Here is a 23,406-nt window from a genome sequence, read left to right as displayed (position 1 = left end):
CTGAATTCTTTTACTAGGAGTGCATGTTGCGATGAAAGACCAGTCTTTTGTTGTTTCTAGAATACTTACTCTAGCTGTACATGTAACTGCATTATTATCTCACTATCATTTTTCAGTTTGCTCTCACGAAGTACTGAATTTATGGTGGATTTTTGCAATTTGCTCTAAAAACATATTAAGGTTATTGGAGAAATACACAATCATTAATCTTAAGTGGTTTTGTAAAACATGGACTGTCACGAAAATGCAAATAACCATTTGCCTTTTTCCAAAACCAGAAACAGATTCCATCTCCATAGCTTTATGTAATCCTGGCATTCATGAACACATCTGTCACGAGTGCCACTCATCTGGATGACTCTAAAAATACCGAGTGCCACCAAGTCTTACTGTGGAATGGCCAGCTGCCCGAGCACGTCTGCTCAGAGGCAGGATGAAGACCGATGCATCTTTCCATTATACCTGCTTGACGGCTACTCACGAGCCCTACATATCCCTGAATGATAGCGGCAATGATAATGGCAATGAACATTTAATTATTTATTACATATTAGAAACTGCCCTGAGTACTTTCACTATAATATCTTTTTCCCCCCCTTCAAAACAATTCTAGAAGGCAGGTACTATCTTTAACCCCATTTGTCCCAGGACCTGGTAAGGCCAAGCTGCCTTGGGAAAAGGAACACACTGCGCGTTTCCGAGCTGGGACTGGAATACATGATTTTCTGACTTCAAAGCCCTGCAGCACGGTTTTGTTGGCACCACCCAGAGGTAGGAGGACTTGTCAGTCCTTCCAACACAACCCCTAGTTATTTAGGACTGTCTTTTACACAACCTGGGGGAAACAGATCAAAGGAAAAGCTGTCCCCACTCCAGTCAGCACTTGCCAAGCCAAACGTCAGATCAGTTCAACCCTCATTATCGCTTTTTCAAGAAAACAAGATCCTTCTTGGAAGGAAATTACATGTAAAATCTTTCTGTAGTTTTCATAATGAAAACACATTCAGATATGTCTTTCTGGGTTTCACATTACCTTCTCTGCCAGCATCCAATTAACACAGTGGGTGCAAGTTTCCAATCGCCTCCGGCAGGTAGGGGGCTGACAACAGGTGCATCTTTCCTGTGACAGGTGTGCTGACAGAGCCCTCGTGTGTCTAACGAACACCTCGAACCTCGGAGCAGCTGAGCAGTATCTCTGCCCTTTAGAAAACCCAGCTGTACGATTACTCACACTTGCCTGAGAAGTCAGCTTATAGACTTTTCCATAAATGTTTTATATATCCACATAGATAGAAATAAACAATGAAAAGGACAGTTCAAAATCCCACAGTTAAAGAGAGCAAGTCCTCACTTAACACTGTCGACAGGTTGTGACTTTAGGCAAAACGAGGAATAATGAAATCAGCTTTACTGTAGGCTCACTGATATAAACAAGAGTTAGGTTCCTACAGCACCTCATTAACATTATAACAAAATGACACTGAACGAAATGATGCTACTCCAGGGCCCGCTGTTTGTCTCTGCTCCGATATCTTGAATGTGTACACTCTGCACTTCCCCTGAAAGTCCAGGACGGGTGACTGCTGCGGGTTTTACCTCCTCTCCTGGGAAGAGCTCTACACAGTTGTGCAATGGTACCACTTGTGTTTCTCTGGGGAGCATATTTAATTGGTTTTAACAATAATATCTATCACGTGTGGAGTACCTATTTTTTCCAGGCGCTTTTTAAGTTATGATTTCCAATCAGTACACATCTTAACAATAATAGGCCTTTATAACTGTATGGCATTCATGCTCTCCAGAATTTTCATATTTCCACTTTGAACTCTCTCAGCTTTGCTTTTAAGCATGGGTTTTCTTTTCATGTGTGTTGATTTTCCTTAAAACAAGAAAGTCCATGAGTGCAAAACCCAACAATGCCTTATCTTTTCATCAGTGTTACTGACGCACCCATTTTTAGGGAAACACTGTCCTCTTTTCTCTCACCACTCAAGGTGATGTCGGTCCTCTAAGACGCCTCCACCCAAGTGGCAGAAAGAATGTACCACTCAAACATCTGGGAGCATCTGCCACAGCCTGCCACAGGCATCAACATTCTTTGTAGCATTTTGCTTAGTTGTTAAGTTCATAAGCATTTTGCATTCTAGTCTATAATATAACCATATTTGTCTTACCATAAACATTAAGAAGTGTTTTCCTCAGACTCTAAAAGTGGGCGTTGCACGAATGTGCCCACATTCATGCCCAGGTTCACACAACCCCCCAGAACACTACTGTCCTTGTGGTGCTACAATCCAAAAAGCATGGGCTGGATATCAACTTCTTATTAAGGGGCATCAACATGTAGCTAACTGCACAACTTGGGATCATGCACACTCTTCCCATTTAATTGTCTCTGCCAGGCGTGGAGCAACTTTCCTCAGACTGAAGCCTTTTCTCCAAACACCTTCCCTGTCATAAAAGGATGGTGAATTACTGCAAGAAAAATTTCCAAAGACCAGGCTGGACACGTTTTTGTGAAAAAGTTCTCGGGTTTGGCAAGATGGATATTAAAGTGCTAAGATGTATAGAATCAATTTCTTTACCCAGAAGTTCATTTTACTTTTACGTCTTTCCTGACTCTAGAGCATAAATCTTCTCTGAGAACATAACATTCCTTCTTTTCTTTCTCTTTTTCCTTACCTTTCTTTTCTTATTTATTTTGTCTAACAGAGATGAACATTAAGGCTCCACTCTACCACCCAGTGACTCGAGCCTGAATTTATTTTTAAGTTCATGCTTCAGATTTACAAAGTGAATTAGTATCTTCTTTGTTTCTTCTACAGGCTTAAAATAACCTATTTAGAGTTTACTTAAAGGAACAGATTCCTACAGCAATAAAGAAGCAGTGAAATATGGGACAGATGTTCAGAGGACCGAGTTTGTCTGGTCCTTATATCTGTTAACATTTGTACGTGCTTTCCGTACCTATCAGGTAAGATCACTAATAATGCACACGAAATTTCCTTGTAACTACTGCAAGTTTACTTTAAAGTAGTAAGCTGGTTATGTTCATATTCCAGAGCTCCTAGTTTCACTTCCTGAATGAACCACATGGCTAAGAAACCTCAGGCAATGAGACTTCAAAATTCAGCAGATGGTTTCTCAGAGAAAATAAAATAAAACCCCTTCCTGAGGATGACAACTCCACACAGGGCAAGCACAAACCCTGCCCACCACATCCTCACCTGGGTCAGGCGGCAGACAGGCACAGGAAAAGAGAGTATTGTAGCCCACTCTGAAGTCAGCATTAATGGGGTAGTAATCGGCGAGCTTGACCATCTTCTTGAAAGCATCGTAGATAAAGATGAAGCTAATCAGAGAAGAGAAGCCCTCTTCGGTGAAGCGGGTAAAGTACTGAACCAGGAAGCTGGCATCGGTGGCTACCAAAATGAAGCACAGGAAGGCTGACCACAGGCCAATCCAAAGGCGGAACTCCAAATAGTCAAAATTATTGTCCCTGAAAAGAAATAAGAAAGGTCAGACTCCTCCAATGACCATGAAGAACAATATAACACTACCGAATGTCTGTAGAAAGACTTCTAAAAATACAAGATCACTTTAAGCCACTAGATAAATGCTCATTCTTCATTTGTTTTCCAGAAAATATCAAGCTTAAGGATTTGGTCTAGTAATATTATCATGCCACCATAATGGAATAATTCCAGTTTGAGAAAAGTATATCAAGAGGCAGCCACACCATTTGTACGTGAATAATTCATTCATTTTTCTCGCTCAAAAAAGGTGTTCCCTACCTTCACGGAGTTTATAAAGCAAACAATTTGAAAACCTAACACTGGAATGTTGGTGAGCTTTACTCGTTAATGAGGACACTAAGATAAATATGTTCTCAGTTCCCAGGTCATTGCAGCTCACTGAGGGAGACAAACTGATGGGAATAATCTCACTATAAAATACTAATTGATACCTAAAAGTTCACATAGAAGGGGTAACTAATTCTGGTGGGGACAGATAAAGCTGCAGAAAAAAACTCAAGGTATTTAAGTAGGAACTTTCTGGGAAGACCATGGACGGTCAGGCCAGGAAAAGTTGGAAGCGTACTTAAAAATGCATGAGGCATGAGACCACATGCAGTGCTCACTGCAGACAGTGCCACAAACTCGAGGAGATGAGATTAGAACCACAGGCTGTAGTCAGATTAAGAAAAGTAGTCTTGCCCTGGCTGGGTGGCTCAGCTGGTTGAGCGTCATCCCATACACCAAAAGGCTGCAGAGTCAGTTCTCGGTCAGGACACATACCCAGGTGGCGGTTCGATCCATGGTCAGGGTGAATATAGGAAGCAACTGCTCAATGTTTCTCTCTCACATCGATGTTTCTCTCTCTCTCTCTCTCTCCCCCTCCACTCTCTCCAAAAAAAAATCAATAAAATATATCAAGTGAGAATAAAAAAATGAATAAAAAACATATCCTCAGGTGATGTGACCACTTCTCGACACTTACCTGTTGACATGATACCCTTCTGCTAAAGTTGTGTGTGAAATAGCATCTTGTGATCACCTTTTCTCTGTCTGTGACAGGCTACCTCCGCCTACAGAGGCCGTTGTTGTCAATGCCTTCTTATTTCTTATAAGTGAATAGTGCAAGATTCATGTTTAGGAAAATGTGGGTCAAGTACTGACATGTTACCATTTCATACTGATTCATCTAAAATTCTCTGGTGAGTGCTTTACAATATTTTTTCTCATAACTTTTTTGGTGATGAAAGTAGACAATAGGTGTCACATTTCTTGTATGAGAAAAATAAATCAATGATCATACATGCTTGAAGTGCTACATCTTTGATTTTAGACATGGGTTTCTGATAACTGTTAGTGATACAATTTAACCCTTTACCAAAGGCATCATATCAACAGCTTCAGCACCAACAACCCAGCCTGGGCCAACAAGAATTCATCGCCTAATTATTATAAGAACCCCTTTACTGATATCCTTACTCATATCCAGGCTTGCCCTACTCAGAGCCATTTTTCACATCACAACCAACATGATCTTTTTAAATGTAAATCAGCCCAGCCGGCATGGCTCAATGGTTGAGCACTGACCTATGATCCAGGAGATCAAGGTTCGATTCCCGGTCAGGGCATGAGCCCCAGTGGGGGGCATGCAGGAAGCAGCCGATCAATGACTCTCTCATCATTGATGTTTCTATCTCTTTTTCTCCCTCTCCCTTCCTCTCTCTAAAATCAATAAAGATATATTTAAAAAATAAATAAATGTAAACAGATACCCCAAAAACCTTTTGATAGCTTCCTATTGCTCTCAGAATCAAACTTGAATCTTCTACCTAGCGCAGTGCCTGGCACATAGAAGGGGTCCAATAAAGACTTGCTGGATGGATTACTGCACGCCTGTGACCCAGGGCCTGAATGAGACATTTCCTGACATTGGTCTATGAGCTATCACATGTAATCAGGAGATAACTGACTGAAGATTTTATAGAACATTAGATTTAAAAGTTCCTTAGGTAATGTAATGTCTCCAGCCTGCTAGCTCACCCTGCAGATGTTGGACTTGCCAGCGGCTATGATAATATAATCTAAATCCTTATGATAAAGCTATGCATGTATATACACAGCCTCCTGGTTCTGTCTCTCTGGAGGATCCTGACTAATACAGATACCAACTAGTCAAATCTGCCTCATTTAATAGAAGAGCACAAGACACCAAGGCCAGTGGTAAGTTCAGTCATTTATCCAGTGCCAAGGTGTTACTGGCAGAGCTGGACCAGGAAATAGATCTCTGGATCCTTGTTCTGGTCCTTTTAAAAATTACACCATGGTCCCCCTATCCTATTTGTGTGTAGTACATGATAGGGTGAGCCTAGAGTAATTGTCCTGTATTTGCATCTCCTCATGAAATCACACAGACTGGAGTACATCACCACAGCAGGAGCTGACTAATGCTGGAGGCCACAGTTACGGTCTACAGGTTCCCCGGAACCTTTCTGAAGGCACCCTCTGCATTCCCTTCCAGGGTCCTTCACGCCTGCAACTCCACTGTCTAATCCTCAGTTTTGCGAGATAAGCAGGCTGTAGAGAAAGCCGGATTCTAGGAACTAGAGATAGCTGCCATTGTCACACAATGTGTCAGAGTCAGAGCTAAGGAACATAGTCTTATTCCTTCTGAGCCAACAGGCTTTTTAATTAAAATAAAAGTTTTCACCAAGGACTAGTTTTGCCTCCTAAGAAGATAGAAGAGCAAATCTGGATTTGTTCTAAGAATGCTAAGAGCTGTTTATAGGATTGATGTTTATTGGACACGGTGATATATAAACCCATTAACTAGCTACTGATTAGGAACATGGTCAGTCTGAGTCAAAGGAAAACATGCACATGTGACTTTAAATCTTAGGACCTAAATAATATACCAAACCAGCGGCTCTAAAATACTTAAGTACTCCCAGAGTAGCTCTATATGAATAATCCAAATTAAAAAACCACTAAAATATGTTTACAGCCGCAAGAAAAAAGAGGAAGAAAAAATGAAAAACGTTTTAAAACAAGTTGATCAATAGTCCTAATGACTACAATAAAATGGCAACATTATATCCGATAAGACTATCAGTCCCTTCCGTGCCAAGTTTCAATAGCAATTAAGTTATAAAAAGTAACAGAAAATGACAGTAAGAGACCAAAAAAACTATGGTGAATTAGAGGGAGAAAATGGGTGTATATCCTTATGGTACCATTCAGTGTTCGTAGGCATTTTGAGTTCGTTTCTGAGTGACATAAAACTAAGGACACAAACTGAAGAACTCCTGTTTGAAACATGCTACAGAAATTAATGTTCAGCTATTGACAAATAAATATAAACTCCTTAAGCTAAATGAATAAATTAAAGTAACAGAAAAAATCATTTGAAGGCTTTTAAGTAAATTATTCAAAGAATGTAAGAAATAAAGTATTGAATGATCAAATGACAATTATATAGGCTAAAATCCAACTTTAATTATGAAGTTTCTGCATGGCTTAGGACACAATTTTAAAACTTCTTTCAGATTCCTCACTAAAGAAAAACTCATCTGTTTCTCTGTTATTGGGATACAATGTATAAAAATAGTGCAAAAGAGACTGCAGAATTGGGAAAACAGTTGTGAGCTCTTTTCTCCATTCTGTTACTAATTTTAAAAGGTGGACAGCACATCATTCATATTCTTTTATGATTCTCCAGTTTATAGGGCAAACAGTAAAACCTATATCCCATTTCAGAGAAAATCTGTGGATTATGTGGAGTTACTGTTTGAGTCCACTGAACCTGAAAAACACAAATTTAACTATTTTTCAAAATATTGTAAGATTTTTTGGGGAAAGTCTGGGCAAGACAGAATAAAACCGTTTCTTTACTGAAGGATTTCTCAGATCCCTTAGTAAGCTGAAGTGTAAAAGTAAACTACCAAGAGGGAGATATAATATACAGCATTTCCCAGACTTATTGGGATCACAGAAGCTTTTTTCATGGAGCATTTATGGGACTACTAATGGGCCTACTAATTGCTGAAACACACTTTGGGAATTAGTGATCTACACCAATACTCTGTGTCTAGACAAAATATCAACACTGCCGTTATAATATTTAAATGATACAGCAATGCGAATAAAATAATAAGGTTTGCCACAATAAGAAACATTTGAGAAACCCTGTTTTAAATCCATCGCTGAATTACAAGGTTTCTTGTTGCTTTACAATTGTTTTCAAATAAATCACTTGGAACTATGTTTATGTTACCAATTATGATGAAACAAAAGGGAAAGTGAGAAAGGAACTTATTTACTGAAAGGAAATAATCTCTCTCCTACAATTATCTAAAGTAAACCGAGATGCAAACATTTTCTGTAGATTAAGGCTCTGATCACATTGCATCCAATAAATCTTTCTGCGAAGGTTGCGCATGTTTGTTCCTGTTTATAGTACACGCTTGTTTAATCTTTCCACAAAGGCTTTCTGGTCTCACACAATGTTTTCTTAAACATATAAAAACTGTTTGACTCTTTCTATAAACTGACATGAACAGAATCCCTTCCAATGTCCTTCTGAGAATTATAATGGAGGAGGGATGGGTAGTAATGAGCTAGAGAAAACTCACAACATTATTTGAAATTTAGAACTTCAAATTCTCAGGAGACCCTCACTGATGTTCTCAACCCAGTTTCCGAAACACTACCCTGTGGTCATTTCTGACGGCACAGTTTCAAAAGCTATTACACGAGTCCTTAAGTCCATGAAGTATTATGTAGGTAATGACATTTCTAACATTAAAATCCTAAAAACATATTATAATATAAGAATATGGAAATTCCAACAAGGAGTACAAGCAAGTTTTATGAAATTCTCCAATCTGTTAAAGGCTGAGATCTGCCAGTAAATGCAGTTCTCTCTTAGAGGTATTAAGTTCGTTAGAAAGAGGCCAGAATACCCAATTTTATTTCAAATCCATTTGTGTGCTAATATGGCCACTTAGATAATTCGCTTAACTCGATTTTCTCCTTCTTACAACGGTCCATCAGTTTCTAAAAGAAAATATTAATGTCCTAACTGTCGTGTGCATTAGTACCGTCCCGTGTTCCGGACGGGCGGCGGCCCTGGCGTCGGACCCGGCCCCGCCCGGCGGCGGCCGGCCACCCACTTGCCGCCCCCCGCAGCCCGCGCGTCTAGGGGACCGCCCGGGAGGGAGCTGCGGGCCGCTCGCGCGCACACGGACACTGCTCGCTGCGCGGCCCGCGCGCGGCCAACACTGGCGATCCCCAGCTGAGTCCGACGCGGGATCTTCAGCTGACAGCGCTGCAATCACGCTTAGGGGCCGCGGGCGTGGGCACACCCGGCCTCGTCCACGACCGCGCCACGTGACCTTGCAAGACATCTCACTTCTCTGGTGGGCCAGGCAGGATCGTGGCAGAAGACCAGTCATTCTCAAATGGGTGTGTGAAGAAAAACAAACCTCAATAAATGGGCTCTTTTGGGGGGGGTGACAGAGAATGGGGGGGCACCCAGGGACTAGCAACATCAGGAAGCCATTTCTACCCCCTGGCTTGAAAAGGCCAAGGACACAGAGTCACCGGGGCCTGGCGAGGGCCACAGCCAGGGCAGAGGAGCCACCCGAAGGGGCTGTGCTCAAGGGACGAGCCACTGGCGGGCTACGGGCGAAAGCAGAGCCAGCGAGGCGGGGGCAGACACACCCCCGGACCTGCTTCGGTCCTGTCCTGTGGGTGCTTCATGTCAACCAAGCCCAGCAGGAAGCCGGAGGCAAAGGCGCCCCGGCAGGACACTGAGGGGCCGAGAACGAAAGGGGGGCAGTTGAATTAAATGTACAATGACCGTGGGGCGACCTAGTCTCTCAGGGTCTTTAAATCTCCAAGTCTTCCAACTCCCATATTCTGATCTACTGAACTATTACTCGGTGCCCCATGCAGACTACGAATGTTCTACAGTTAAACAATCCCGATTGTAATTAGATGTGTATATACATACTTGCTGAAATTAAATAGAAGCCTCTCAAAAACTAGAACAGGTCCTGTGCTGCTCAGAATAGTGAGTGGCTGACCAGCAAAGAGGCAGAAGATGGCTCCAGAGACAGCCGTGCCCAGGAAGCTCTCCAGCACACCCTGATAGGAAGAAAATACAGGTGTTAAAAGGAGCATGTCGTGTTTCTTCTCGCGTGTGATGTCTCTAGGGAGATGAAGCCACGTGAATATGCTGTTAGGAGGGCCAGGGCAAGCATATCGGATACGAACAACAGATTCTTACCAATGTGGGTATCACCATCTAGTTCACCTTACGCACGATTCAGTCATCCCTCCGCACCCCAACGGCTGAGCTGCTCAAAGAACCACGTGACTAAAATGACAGGTGGTTGAAAACCGAAGGCGAAAGATGACCCTGATCCATTCTGAAAATATTAACTGAAGCATCTGCACATAAAATCACATTAAATAGCCCGGCCGGCGTGGTTCAGAGGTTGAGCATCGACCTAGGATCCAGGGTTTGGTTCCCGGTCGGGGCACATGCCTGGGTTGCAGGCTCGATCCCCAACAGGGGGTGTGCAGGAGGCAGCCGATCAACGACTCTCTCATCACTGATGTTTCTATCTCTCTCTCTCCCTCTCCCTTCCTCTCTCTGAGATCAATAGTTACATTAAAAAAATAAAATAAAATAGTATTTTATCAGTTGATTTTTAAATATAAAACTATGACAGAGACCCTTAGTTTATAATACATAAGGCTGCAAATCTGAACAACGAAACCTGTAAGATGAAACAATTTTTAGATGAGTAAAGATATTCTATAGCTTTAAAAGACATAAAATATATTTAGTGGTAAATAAATTTATATAGTACAGGAAAATAATGTGATCTCTGTCCCTTTATGTATATATAAAATAAAATGGTACTAGGAACATTTCCCTCTTCAATTGAACAATAATTATTCGTTCATAGAAGCATGACTTATGCTTACATAAAACAGGCCACCTCCTAATCTAAACCACCCTGAGTGGAGCAGGTGGATTTCTGGGAATCTGAGATGTTCTCGGTCCTCTCCCCGCACCACCAGGTAACCTATCCCCCTGACAGCCTCACTGAGTCACCTCTTCCCACTGCCCCAAAAGTTATCCGGCAACTTTTCATTTACTTCCTATAATATACATAAAATGACGACAAAGAAATTGTGTGTTTTTTAAAAACAACTTATAGAACTGAAATACACTAAGTGCTATGTCCATCCACTCAAAAGCCATCCTAGGACACCCTTACTGTAAAGTTACTCAATCTATTTTTCGCACTGCTTCAGAGCCAGCAATGTTCTCCTTAAAATGACATTAGCAAGCGCACAGTCCCTCCTTTAAGGGTAGAGTTCAATTCAGAAAACAGACGCAAACGCTTCAGCGCAGCCATGTGGACGGACGGAGCCGGGCGGGTGGGGCGGGTGGGGCCACACAGCAGGCCTGAGCGGCTGAGACGGCTTCCCACGCAGAGTGCCCACAGCCTTAAGCAATTCGGGGCAGTTTCCTCTTCTGCCCAAGAAGCCTGGCAGGAGACCGTTCCCACGGGTGTGCGTCCCGCAGGGCGGGAGGGTGCATCTCGCTACTTTGCAGGCGTCCTCTGCACAGCTCGCGAGCCCACCCATTCTTCCTCAGAGGGGCAGCAGCGGAGCACAGGCGAGGCTGGCACAGCCGGGCAGCCTTGGTGCAGAGACGAGACTCCCTGGAGCCAACGAAGAGTCCCCGCCTTGATCTCTTACACGGGAAGGCCGTGGGTCCCAGGGGCTTAAACGAAATGCACGAATCCTCACGCAGCTGGGACAAGACGTCTCTGGGCATGGGTCCTGCCCAGGCACCGCGCGACCCCGGCAGGGAGAAACGCTGTCTCCGCCTAGGCTTCTCTGGGGCACGCAGCGGTCTACGCCTTGTGCACGGACGCTGGGGTTTCCGTGTCCTCCTCGCTTCCCTTTCCCTTTCCTCACTCAGAGTGTGTAACATGAAGGGCAGGGCTGGAACGCTGGGCACACGGGACAGGCAAAGTTACTCTATCGTCCCCGTCAACCCGGAGTGCCCGCTTTGCATCAAACTCCCGCAGAGCCCGGGCGTGACAGAGAGCAGGAAGGAGGAAAGGGGGGAGGCGAGACTAAGAACCTCTGCCTGCCAGCCTGGCGTCGGCTCCCGCTGCGCCTCGACCTGCCAACCAGGAGGTCGCGGCTCGATGCCCGGTCGGGGCGCACGCCCGGGTGGCGGCCTCGACCCCAGCAGGGGGCGTGCGGGAGGCAGCCGGTCCATGACTCTCACTCTGTTTCTATCTCTCTTTCCCTTTCTCCTCCTCTCTCTGAAATCAATAAAAACATATTTTTTTAAAATAAAAAAAGGTGAATTAAAAAAAGGAAAAAAAAAGAGTCTCTACTTGGTCTGGCCTCTCTGTGATGAGACGAGGCAGGCACAGGCCCCCCAGCGTGACGGTGTTTCCCCCGCGCCCATCGCTCTGCACTCTGCCTCCGTGTGCTCCGCGGGCGCCAGGGGAGCGCTACAGGATCCCAAGAAGAAATGCCCAGATCACACCCTGCGACGCTGCACTTATCAAAGGTCAACAGCCACGGCTGCTCATTCAGTGAAGATAAGAGCTACTTTCTTCCAGAAAATGGCTTTGATTTACGGATGCCATGTGACAGCTAAAAGGCCGATTATTTTTACTTCGGTACTTGATCCTCTGGTAAGTGCTAGAGTTTCCATTCTGTTGCTGACAATTTCGAAGCAGAGAAAAGGTGATTTATTATACACACTGCACTGGAAAGAAACTTGCTTGAACTGAGAGATGCTTCCAGCGTTTCTGAGAAAAGAACTATTTTCACCATATTTTGACATGTTACTCTTGACGATACAGAAATTTTTAAAAAGTAATCTCATGCAATGAATAACTTTAGTTGAACTGTACCTAGAATTGAAAGCAATTTATAAAGTGAACTCTCAGAAACCCCTTTTCTGATTTATTATATTCAGTGTTCACTGATATAAAAAAGGAAATTAATGCATGGGTGTGCGTATTTTTAGTAGCTATAACTCATAAAGATACTTCTACACCTTACTTCCCACAGACGAACAAGCTCCCTAGCAATTCATGAGACTGCAGAGGGCTAAGCCCTGGCATGTAGCAGAATCAGGGGCCATAAAGAGCCCCAACTCCATTTTGGTTAGACTTTTATTTCATCCCATTTCTGACTGAGTGTCGCCCACCGCAGAACAGCAGAAAGAACAGTGCCGCAAACAAACAATCTGCAGTAGGCAAATCTAGAGTCTAGACTTTGTTCTGCCACCAAAGAGCTGGTGATCTTGAGAATGTCACTTAAACCTTTGTCAAATTGAGTTTTTCCCTGCAGGAGAAAAACATCGAGCTGATGCAGTATAAAATGGACTCTGGAGTCGGAGTCAGACGATCTCAGGTTTACGCCTAGGCTGTGCCATTTGCTCGGTGACTAAGCGAGCTACTTCATCTCCCTGCGGCTTAGGCTATGCATTAGATTAGATAATGCATATAAAGTGCTTAGCACAGTCTCCGTAGGTAACACATTTCTGGTGAACAGTACCATACACATAATGGATTTATTTAGATACAAGATGAAGCTGAGCCAGAGGATCTCCAAGGTCACCTCCAGATGGCTCAGCACAAGCCCGTCTGGAGTTGGGAATATCTGAGTCTACATCTCAGCTCCACCAGTCACCAGACTCTAACTGCTAATCCCTCTTCTGGAACTAACGGCTATTTTACAGGGTAATCATTCGGACTAAACGAGACGTTACTACACAAAGAGCTAAGAATAAAGTAGAGATACGGCCAACGCCGGTTCCCCTTCCTTCCGCTGCTCCCCAGCCTGCCTCCCTTACTTCTTCCTTCCAAAGAGGGAGGAGACGACGAGAAGGGAAAGAGGGGCGACGTGCGAAGGCGAGGGTCAGTCCCGAGAAAAGGGGGAGAGCCTCTGGAGATCCCCGGTCTGCCTTGGAGCAGACTCGACATCCACAGGAGCCTTCGGGCACACGGCAGCCACCGAGAGCGGCTTCCCTCCGTTCCTCGTGACTGAGCACAGGAAACCGACGGTAAGAAGGCAGAACTGCTTTGCCTCACCGCACCGAAGTCAAAATCCACATCCAAGATAATTTGTGAGCATTCCTCTGCTTACATCAGGGTATGAATTTAAACCAAAGATGGCCCTTGTTTCACAAAACAGCCAAGAAAATCAGCACAACCCTTGACCACCCCCCACCACCAAAATCAAGCATAAAAGAACTCAGACCTTAGGAGCAAGAGTCCAAAGGGAAAAAATCCAACTATGACTGGTAACGCCAGCATTAAAAATTAAAAATGTGTGCCGTCAACCCTGACTTCACTGCAACTTAGTATCTTCACATAACCATTGTTGTTTTATGTCCTTTTATTGAGAAATGTATTATTTGGAACAATAATCACAACCCTGCGACTGCTGAATGGCAATGGGGGGGAGAGAGAAGGTGGCACCGCTGCCCCCCAAAACAAAGATGTTTCCATTTCTTTGACAACTTTCAACCAAGTGAATCTTGGAAAATAAAATATTTTGGTGGCAGAAGATGATAAAGTATTCACCAACATTATAATTATATTTCATGCTTAAAAAAATAATAAAATAAAGCCCGGCCAGCATGGCTCTGCGGTTGAGCTTAGACCCCTAGGATCGAGGAGATGGGGGTTCGATTCCCGGTCACAGCACATGCCCGGGTTGCAGGCTCGATCCCCAGCTGGGGGCGTGCAGGAGGCAGCCGATCCATGACTCTGGCTGATGTTTCTCTCTTCCCCTCTCCCTACCTCTCTCTGAAATCAATAAAGACCTATTAAAAAAAAAAAAACAACTAAATGTTTCTAACCATAAAAAGAGAAATTCTAGCCCACTGATGGTAGTTTATACAAACTGTATAGAATGTTGAATAGAATTAAATTTCTCTAGATAAGTCCTTGGTTCTGAAATTTAGCCAAGAAAAATGATGCAGCCTAATGCGACTTACACATCGCCACTGGACAGAGGCAGTGAGCTCTGAATTATCTGCAGCAGCTTTGATGTCAGGGTCCCAGCATAAGCCAAGTCATATGATCAAGAATGAGTACAGAAGCAATGCAGATACAAAACCAAACTTCAGTCACATGAGAATCAACTGGGAAGCTATTTTTTTTTTTAAGAAAAAAGTGCTGGTTCTTGATCTCTACCTTGAAAAATTAAATCATAATCCCTGAAGATCGGGCCTGGGGATCAGCATGTTTCCAAAGCCCCCAGGGGATTCTCAAGAGGCCCAAATCTGAGCCGCACTCATGCAGCCTTTCCTCCTCTTCAGAATCGGAACCAGCACCGGCAGAGGCAAGGCTCGGTCAGAGACCGTGCATCTCCGGGGGAAGACTGGGTACCCAGCCCTCATTTTTATTCCACCTGTGTAGCCACAGCCCATAAATCAGTGATTTCTGTCCTGACGGCTCACAGCTGCCAAATCCTCGTCGCCACCTACTCTGCCTAAAAGTGCTTCGTCCTCATAACAGGGTTTCTGTGCACACTGCCCAGCAGGAACTGAGAAAGAGGAAGACGAAAGACAAATTAGCTCCCTGCTTGAAGGAAAGGATGAGCCAAAACCTTTGCCAAAGAGCTTCAACCCCACGCCCAACAGAAGGGACAGGCAGGACAGGGGGCTCTGGGGCGTCTTTCTGTTTGAAGAGCTGCGAATATGCATCTAGATCATCTGAAGGGTGCAAACATCAAATGCCAGTATCACCTTACGCAAAAATCCATTCCAGATGGATAAAAAATTCAAATGAAAACATTAAAGAATTAAGATATGTGGGTAAATATTTTTCTAATCTTGGGGTAAGGAAGCCTCTCTAAATATATCATGAAAATAAGAAAATATAAAACATTGAAGATTTCGACTGCATAAAAATTGGAATCTATACAGCAAAATAAATCATAAATAAGGTCAGAAGACACATGGTAAGTTTAGGAAAAATATACTTGTGATATTTCTGAGAAGCAAGAAGAAAATATCCTTATTACACAAGGCGTTTTTAACAAGTCAATGAGAAAAAAACCCAATGCCTAAAAGGAAAATACGCCAAGGACACAAATATAAATAAGACTAGATGGCCTGCCCTGGCAGTGTGGCTCAGTTGGTTGGAGCACTGTCCCATACTCCGAAAGGTTGTGGGTTCGGTTCCCAGTCGGAGCACATATGGAAGGCAACCGATCGATGTTCTTTCTCACATCAATGTCTCTCTCTCTCTTTTTCTCTCTCCCCCTTCCCCACTCTCTAAAATCAATAAGCATATCCTCAGGTGAGGATTTAAAAAAAAGACAGCCAATAAAAATGTGGAAGGATATTCACCCTCGCTGAAAATCAAATAAATCTGATTTGAATAAGAAGGAGTTATCTTTTTTTCAACCCTCAGAAAAACAAAAAAATGAGAATACGGGACAGAGTCCTGATTTTGCAAGGGTGCAGACAAGTGGGCACTCTTGTCCATTACTGGTAGAAGTATAAATTGGTATAACCTTTGTTTATAGATGGGAAAATTGGAGAAAAAGGAAAGTCTACTAATAGGGGATTTATTAAGCAAATTATAGCACATGCATCATGTGTACAAATAGATGTAGTCATTAAAAATGATTCTCAAGCCCTGGCCGGTGTGACTCAATGGACAGAGAGTCCAACCACACACCGAAGGGTAGCAGGTGTGATTCCCAGTCTAGGGCACGTACCTGGGTTGTGGGTTTGATCCCTGGCCCCTGGGTGGGGCACATGCGGGAGGCGACCCATCGATGTGTCCCTCTCACTTTGATGTTTCTCTCTCTCCCTCCCTTCTACTCTCTCTAAAAAGCAACGGGAAAAACATCCTCGGTGAGGTTAACAACAACAACAACAAAATGATCTCAAGAACCACACTAAAGCGGAAAGACTTCCATTAAACATAGGCATGCTTTGAAACAACGTGTTTATGGCCTCATTCACATAAAATCTTGTATATCAATCTGTTTGCACATGCATTGCAGGATACATGGGAAGATGTTCATGAAACGGTTAATAATGGTGATTTCTGGGTGATGAGTTTAAAAACAAAATTATATTCTATCTAGTTTTACTGTATTACTTGCATTTTCTACAATGCATAATTACATCTTATAAAAATAAAGCTATTTCAAACTAATTTCAAGCCAAACACAAAATAACTCTCAAAATTTTCAACATTTGGGATCCCCAACCAGCCTAAATCACTGTCATTTTCCAATCACCAAAGAAATAGAGTTGGCAAAGGTCTTTCAAATAAAAAAAGAAAAAACTAAACAAATAAAGTTCTGGTAAGTAAAAATTTGGTCACAAATTACTTAACTTTAATCAAACAGGTTTAATTCAGAATCGGTACCTGAAGTGAAGCGAATTACTTAAAGTGCCTCCTGGGAGAAGGAACGGCCAGCAGACCTTGGAGGCAGGTGAGCAATGCAGAGCCCGCCCCTTGTCAGGAGGCAGGCGTTTATTTCTGCTCACCCAAAGGACCCAGGGGTGTCATGCCAGCAGGTTACCCCGCCTCACTTTTTGAAACTGCAGTGTTTCCAGAAGACTAGTTCAGGCAGACTAACATGTTATCTCACATTTCCACTTCGAGTTAGAAATGGATTTTAGTACCAAAGTGAACTGAAATTACTACACAGCCCTAACTATAGTGAAGCAATCAGCAATTTGCTTTAACCTTGCTGTTATAAATTGCACAAGATAAGCTTCATAAATAAATGTCTGTCTCATGGAGGAATGTCATGTGAATAAGGAATGATATATTTCCAACTTAAGCAGATTGATTAAATATTCTCAGCACAGCAGTATGTTAAAATAAATCCTCAGATTTGGAGATGCTAGCTATAAATGTTTCTTATTATGAGACAAGTTCCCTTAAAATGTGTTCTGTTAGGCTCCATAAATATCACAAAATTCACAGAATTCTAAAAATCTTACTATATTCTTTTGCTATAAGGTTGTGAAAAGAGGATTATTATATTTACTCCTGGAAAAAGTTAAAATTACTTTCTTCACTCAATCTTCACTCTAACACATTGTCATTCACTATCAACAATGTTGATTTAGGTTAAAATACTTTTCTTTGTTTCATAAAGCTAAACAACTTTTAAACAACACACAGACTTACCACCCAGTATCAAAAAATGTCCTCTGTATCAGTCTCTTGCCCAAAGACTAAGCTACCCAGAAATATTTGTTAAATAGATATTTAACAATTTAATTAGATGTACCTAAATGAAGAGAACAGTATACCTGCTTGACAAACAAGAACGTAAATACAATGCAGTGAGTTGACATGTATGGTCACAGAATTCAGTGGTGGAAAGGACAGGCTTTCAGGGTGGTGACGCTGAAAAGCCCGTGTACGGCGAGGGGGCCAGAGTGTTATTACCGCGGGACTTGCCGAAAAGGGTACTAAGGGTAATAAGGGTGCGACAAGAGTGTCGGCACGATTCCTGGACCGCAGACAGGTAATGCTCTTGTTCCACTCCAAGAACAGAAAACAGCACCAGCCTGGGCTGCATCCGAGACGAATGTGAGGCCAACCCCTGACAAAGTGATTTAGTCACTCGCTGGAGCCCAAGCTACACTTTGCCCACACTGAGCAAGGGAGCCGTGAGTACTCCTCTGGAGGCCTCAGAGACCTCACGGCCAAATGCCATGCTGGGGAAGTCGCACAGTCACCCATGTGGCCATTATAAAGTGATTCTATTGGAGCCATCATAGCTTCAGCTGCTTTATTCTGAACACAAGTCCATGGGAAATGATCCATATGGCTCCCCAGGTCTGCTTTTAATAAATGTGCGTGTGTGTGTGTGTGTGCGCGTGTGTACACACACAAATATATGGGAACATTAAATATATATACCACATAAATTTATATGTAATCATTAAATACATATATACCTTATTATATACACATATATGTACATTTCACCTCTGAAATAAATGCTTCAATGTAAATTCCTGTCTTTGAGTAGGCAAGACCTCCTGCACAGAAGCTGGCAGAAGAGTTTGCTTAAACAACAGCAATACAGTGACTCATCTGTGTTTTCACAACATGTTTCTACCCAGCACCCATGTCTATTTGTAGCCTGACAATAAAGGCCCTGTGTGAACCATCTCTGAGCTGTCTGCCTTTAAAAGCAAGGACACTGTTCTCAGTTGACTCATTTGAGCTGCTTGTGCTTTTGAGAATAACCCACTGCCACATTTGTGAAGGCGTGTGATATCACTGAAGATTATTTCAGGCTGTGCTAATGCTTTTCTGCTTAGTCTTGATCTACTGTTTGGAGGATCAAATAGAGCCAGAGGACCTCACCCCCTAAATGAGCCCACGACACACCATGACGGCTATCTCCTGGGGGCACAGAACAGATAGCTCTATTAACACCCTAGACTGTAAATGCTGTCAGAATAGGATTCTTATCTATTTTGGTCACTAATCTGTTTCCCCAGCACTTAAAATAGTGTCTGGCACACAGTAGACATTAAATAAATATTTTCAAAGGAATGAATCAACCTCTGCCATAGACTTGTGAAATGTCCTGGACCTTAGCACCAAATCCACAAAATACTTTGTTGTCCCGCTGCCAAGTCCAGGAGACTTCCACTGTCAGAACATCAGCTCACCGTGTGTGAAAGGATCTACCCTTGCAGGGCTGAGACGCTCTTCACATGTCAAGTCACCTCACTCCCTGGTCCTTAAAATAGACCAAATCAACATGTACAGTGTGTGTGTGTATGCGTGTGTGTTATTGATATACATAAATACAATTGTTTAAAACAGTTTCACCCTTTTTACTTGGAGCAAAATAGTCTCCATCTTATTTTTGTGTTTAGGCAGAAATCTAAAACATAAATGTGTCCAGGGAAGAAAACAGAAGTGGAAGAAAAGCAATCATTTGGAATCAGCTGTATTTTTTTCAGCTGGCTGGCAGCACTGAGGAGTGCCAGCCACATAGGCTAAACAGTAGTGAGTCATAAAAGAGAAGGACTGGGTTAGAAAAGGGCTTGAGTCTGGTTGTTTACATGAGAATATCACCCTCGCTCACTACTCTGTGTGCAGCACCTCACACGATGCCTATTTTTTCCTTCACGACTGGATCAATACAAGGAGTTCTGTATATTTTTCTGATTGAGGGACTCTGAAGTATCTTTCCTATCACTAAAACGTTAGGTATTACTGATACAAAAGGAAGGCAAGTGCCACCTGCAAAGTCACCAATGAATTGTGGCTCATACAAAACAAGTCAATCCAGAGCCTTTACAGCTTCATGAGAAGCAGGTTCAGGATTAGGAGAAACAACTCTTATCTTGTATTTCTTAAGCTGAGTCCCACTGACAGATAAGCAAATCCACCCTTGAGTAAACCATTCCGTCGATGATTCCGTTAGCTCATGTGTACAATGCCGGTGATCGTGCATTTCCAGAAAGAGTGTGACCATCAAGTTTAACAAAATGGTCCATACGTTCAAGGTAGGGCAAGGTCTAAGCCAGGTGCCCTGCACAAAGCTAAAGCAGCTGATATGCTTTGGCCCAAATAGAACTGTATATTCTCATTTCCTTCCCTTCTTTTCTCCACGTGTGACTCAAGCCAGATTTCATCAGGCTATTTTTATAATTATGAAAATGTTGGAAATACAGCAGCAGGCCAGAAGCAAAGTAAAACGCAGCATCCAGCAAAAAAAGGAAAATCACGCTGAGTAACCGAAAGGCCATCTGCTGCTCCCTGAGCTGCAGGGGTGAGGAAGGCAATCTGGGCTGTACTATTTGTGTCTCCCCCAAACCAAACCCACCTGCATGTTGTCAGTGGCATCCCCAAGCAGTCCTCCAAAAGTGATAGCGTTAGTTACAGTCGCCAGATAAATGAAGAGAATTGCTGACAGAGCTTGAATATTTAAAGCGTCATAAAAATCACTGGCAAAAAATGGTGCTTTCCTCTTTATGTCCTTAATTAGTCCACCACAGAACCTGAGTAAAGAGAAAGCAAACAAGTGACAATGTAAAATAAATTACCATCAAATTAATCAAGAGATAACTTATTAAACCACAAAGAATTTGTACTTAAAGTGCTTGAATGAACAAGGTACTATTTAACCACTTAAGATACAACCAGAAAGCTGTGGAAGGATAAATTTTCTCCTGTCTTTCCCTTTTTCAGTCACCAAATTAGGTGTCACATTCCCTAAAGACCAGATGGTCGGTCTTTAGCTGAGAGCGAATTGTCTAGATAAATTAAAACTTCTTACTGTCTGAAGGAAAACATAAATGTGACACCTTATGATGTGAGCAGATCATAAAAGGACCTTTATAATCTTGCTATAGATTCCTTTCCAGCCTCGTTCATTCATTCATTCATTCATCATTCCACAAGTGTTTGCTGGGCATCTGTGATATACTCAACACAAATCTGGGTGCCGGAGATACAACAGCGAATGATACAGAAAACAAAAAACAAAAAGATCCCACCCTCGTGAAGTGTACTTTCTGTGTGGAGGAGACACAAGAAGTAACATGCGTGGTGCTAAGAGAAGTGGGGAGGGGAGTTACTCAGTGCGAGGGCAGCAGTGGCTGAAACACCACGGCGGCCAGAGCAGGCCTCCCGAGCCGGCGACGGGCTTAGCAGAAGCCATGGGGGGGGGGGGGACCTGCCACCCGCGGGCAGCCCAGGCCTGAGCCCCCCATCCCTGCAGCAGCTGCCACTTTCGAGGGAAGGTACAGGGAGAGGTGGAACCGCGAACCCCCGAGGGCGTGAGCGGCGCTATTCATCCCTCCTGCACACACTGCCCACACTCTCTGCTTTCCTCTCTCCAGTCACACTGGCCCCAGCGCCGGGCACTGCTGTCCCCGCTCCCAGCCCATGTCTCCGTGCTCTGCCCCCGCAGAGGCCGCGCTTCTCTCCAAGGCTGTCCCGGCCACCTGGCCAAAACACCTTCCTCCCGCCGCAAACTCCCACTTCCCCTTGTGTCCCCTATGAAACCGTCACCACTGTCCTTATTCGCTCCCTGCCTGTCTCCGCCACTAACTACAAAGCAAGAGCCCGGAGGCCGGGCTTTTGTTCAGTCCACCACTGCGTCCCGGGGGCTGCGACTATTAGGTAACTATAAATATTTGTTGGCTGAACAGATGTACACACCAGTGAGTCAAATGCTGACAGAAAGATGAAGGGACATTTAGGTCTAAGGAAAACCTCGTCATGAATGACAAAAGAACCCCTCAGTTACCGTCCAGTCCTCTGCAATTCTTCACTGTCCCCGTGACCTCCGCCGCCGCCGTGGCCGCCATCGTGGGGTGTGTCCCCGTTCATCTGGGAAACATTCTCTCCACCTGAGTACATGTTCTTTCTAAGACAACAGAGCCCAAGAGAATATTAGTTTACGGTGCGCATCTGCCTCTCAGTTGTGCCAGGCACCAGCTAATGAAGAGAGGAGCCGAAACCCTTTGGGAGAAAGATCATTGTTTCCTTCTGCCATCCTAACAGGTGATTCTGGAAGTGTTATATTTAGAGCCAAACAAATGACGGGAGGAACAGAAAAGTTGAACAAACTGTGTGTTGTATAAGAGGGAAACCTTTTCACCTGGAAAATAACACATTTCCAGAAAATGGCTTCTCCTCAATTATCTTACCCAATTTCTTAACCTCTTAAATCTACAGGGTGTCATCTTGAGTAAACTAATCTTTCCACAGGCACAAGGAGTCCCCACAACATCCCCTAAGAATCTCTATGATGTATTCCAGTCTCACAATCTGAGATCTCTAATTTGTAGTCACCAAAGCACATCACAACATATAACATTCATTTCACAGTGTCAATGAAATGTGAAACCGAGGCACACATGTGATTCATCTGAGATGCGACAATATACCAAGTTAAATGGGAACTAAAAATATTAGGGCAGTTGCCCGACTCCATTTCCTTTGCCAAACATAGCCTCTTTCTCAAGGTTTAACACCCCCACCTGCTCGATAATTTACCTTTTGTCAGACGATGGAAGGCTCTTAGGAGGCTCTATCCTGATGGCTGGATCCCATTCCCCAGGGGGAAGGACGATGACTTCATCTAGGAACTCATCGATGCCGGCAATCAGGTCCTGCCTATCTTTTGCTTTATAAGCAATGTCATGGAACACCTGAAAAAATAAGAGGTGTGCTGAGCCAACAAGACAACTCTCCACATGCCTCACGTGTCCGGCCTGAAGAACGCAATCCATAGCCCACTTTAATATGGCTGTTTCTTCTATATGTCTTTTTTCCCTATCAATACTGTAAAATAATATTGCCTATCATCTCCCATCGGTCTGTCCCATCACTGATATAGTTGCTATGGAAACCAAATAAAAATGATTTGGAGAAATATACTGAAGAGTCGTTCCCTGAAATAAAAACTACCGGGACAAACCAATGCTGATAATTCAAGAAGGAAAAGTTCACACTGAGTGTTACGATCAGGTTAAGACCCAAACACTGCAGCTCTCAAACACACAAATAATGTCAGCTATTAAAAAATAAGAAAAATCTGAGTCATAGTGGCGACACATAAACCAAAGGACTGTAAGTAGGTGATAATCTGTCCAGCTATGAAAAGCTTAGGATATGGGCAAGGGACGGTCAGGTCATCAGCCAGGTGAGAACAGAACAACTGCAAAGAGGATTATGTACATTCTGGGATGCGGACAGTGTCTGTCCATCTAGTCATCCAGCAATAACTCAACCATCTAAGGCAGCAAATGCTCCATGCCTTTCACACAAATATCCAAAGAAGGAGCTTCCTGACCGTGTCTCATTCAGTTGGA

General features: G+C 43.4%; 1 protein-coding gene across 4 annotated transcripts in view; it reads right to left on the bottom strand.

Annotated features, from left to right (window-relative positions):
- Positions 1-23,406, bottom strand: part of SLC4A4 (solute carrier family 4 member 4) — a 297,689-nt gene that overhangs the window by 64,508 nt on the left and 209,775 nt on the right. For all 4 annotated transcript variants that reach the window (XM_081124504.1, XM_081124501.1, XM_081124502.1 and 1 more), the window contains 5 exons: positions 22,589-22,743; positions 21,837-21,956; positions 20,409-20,583; positions 9,526-9,659; positions 3,228-3,499 (listed from right to left, as the gene is read on the bottom strand). In XM_081124504.1, the coding sequence (XP_080980630.1) occupies positions 3,228-3,499; positions 9,526-9,659; positions 20,409-20,583; positions 21,837-21,956; positions 22,589-22,743 (856 nt within the window). The remainder of the gene's footprint in view (positions 1-3,227; positions 3,500-9,525; positions 9,660-20,408; positions 20,584-21,836; positions 21,957-22,588; positions 22,744-23,406) is intronic.

This window comes from Miniopterus schreibersii (genome assembly GCF_964146895.1).
Source record: "Miniopterus schreibersii genome assembly, chromosome: 1".
Taxonomy (NCBI): Eukaryota; Metazoa; Chordata; class Mammalia; order Chiroptera; family Miniopteridae; genus Miniopterus; species Miniopterus schreibersii.
This window is presented reverse-complemented; position numbering and strand designations above follow the sequence as displayed.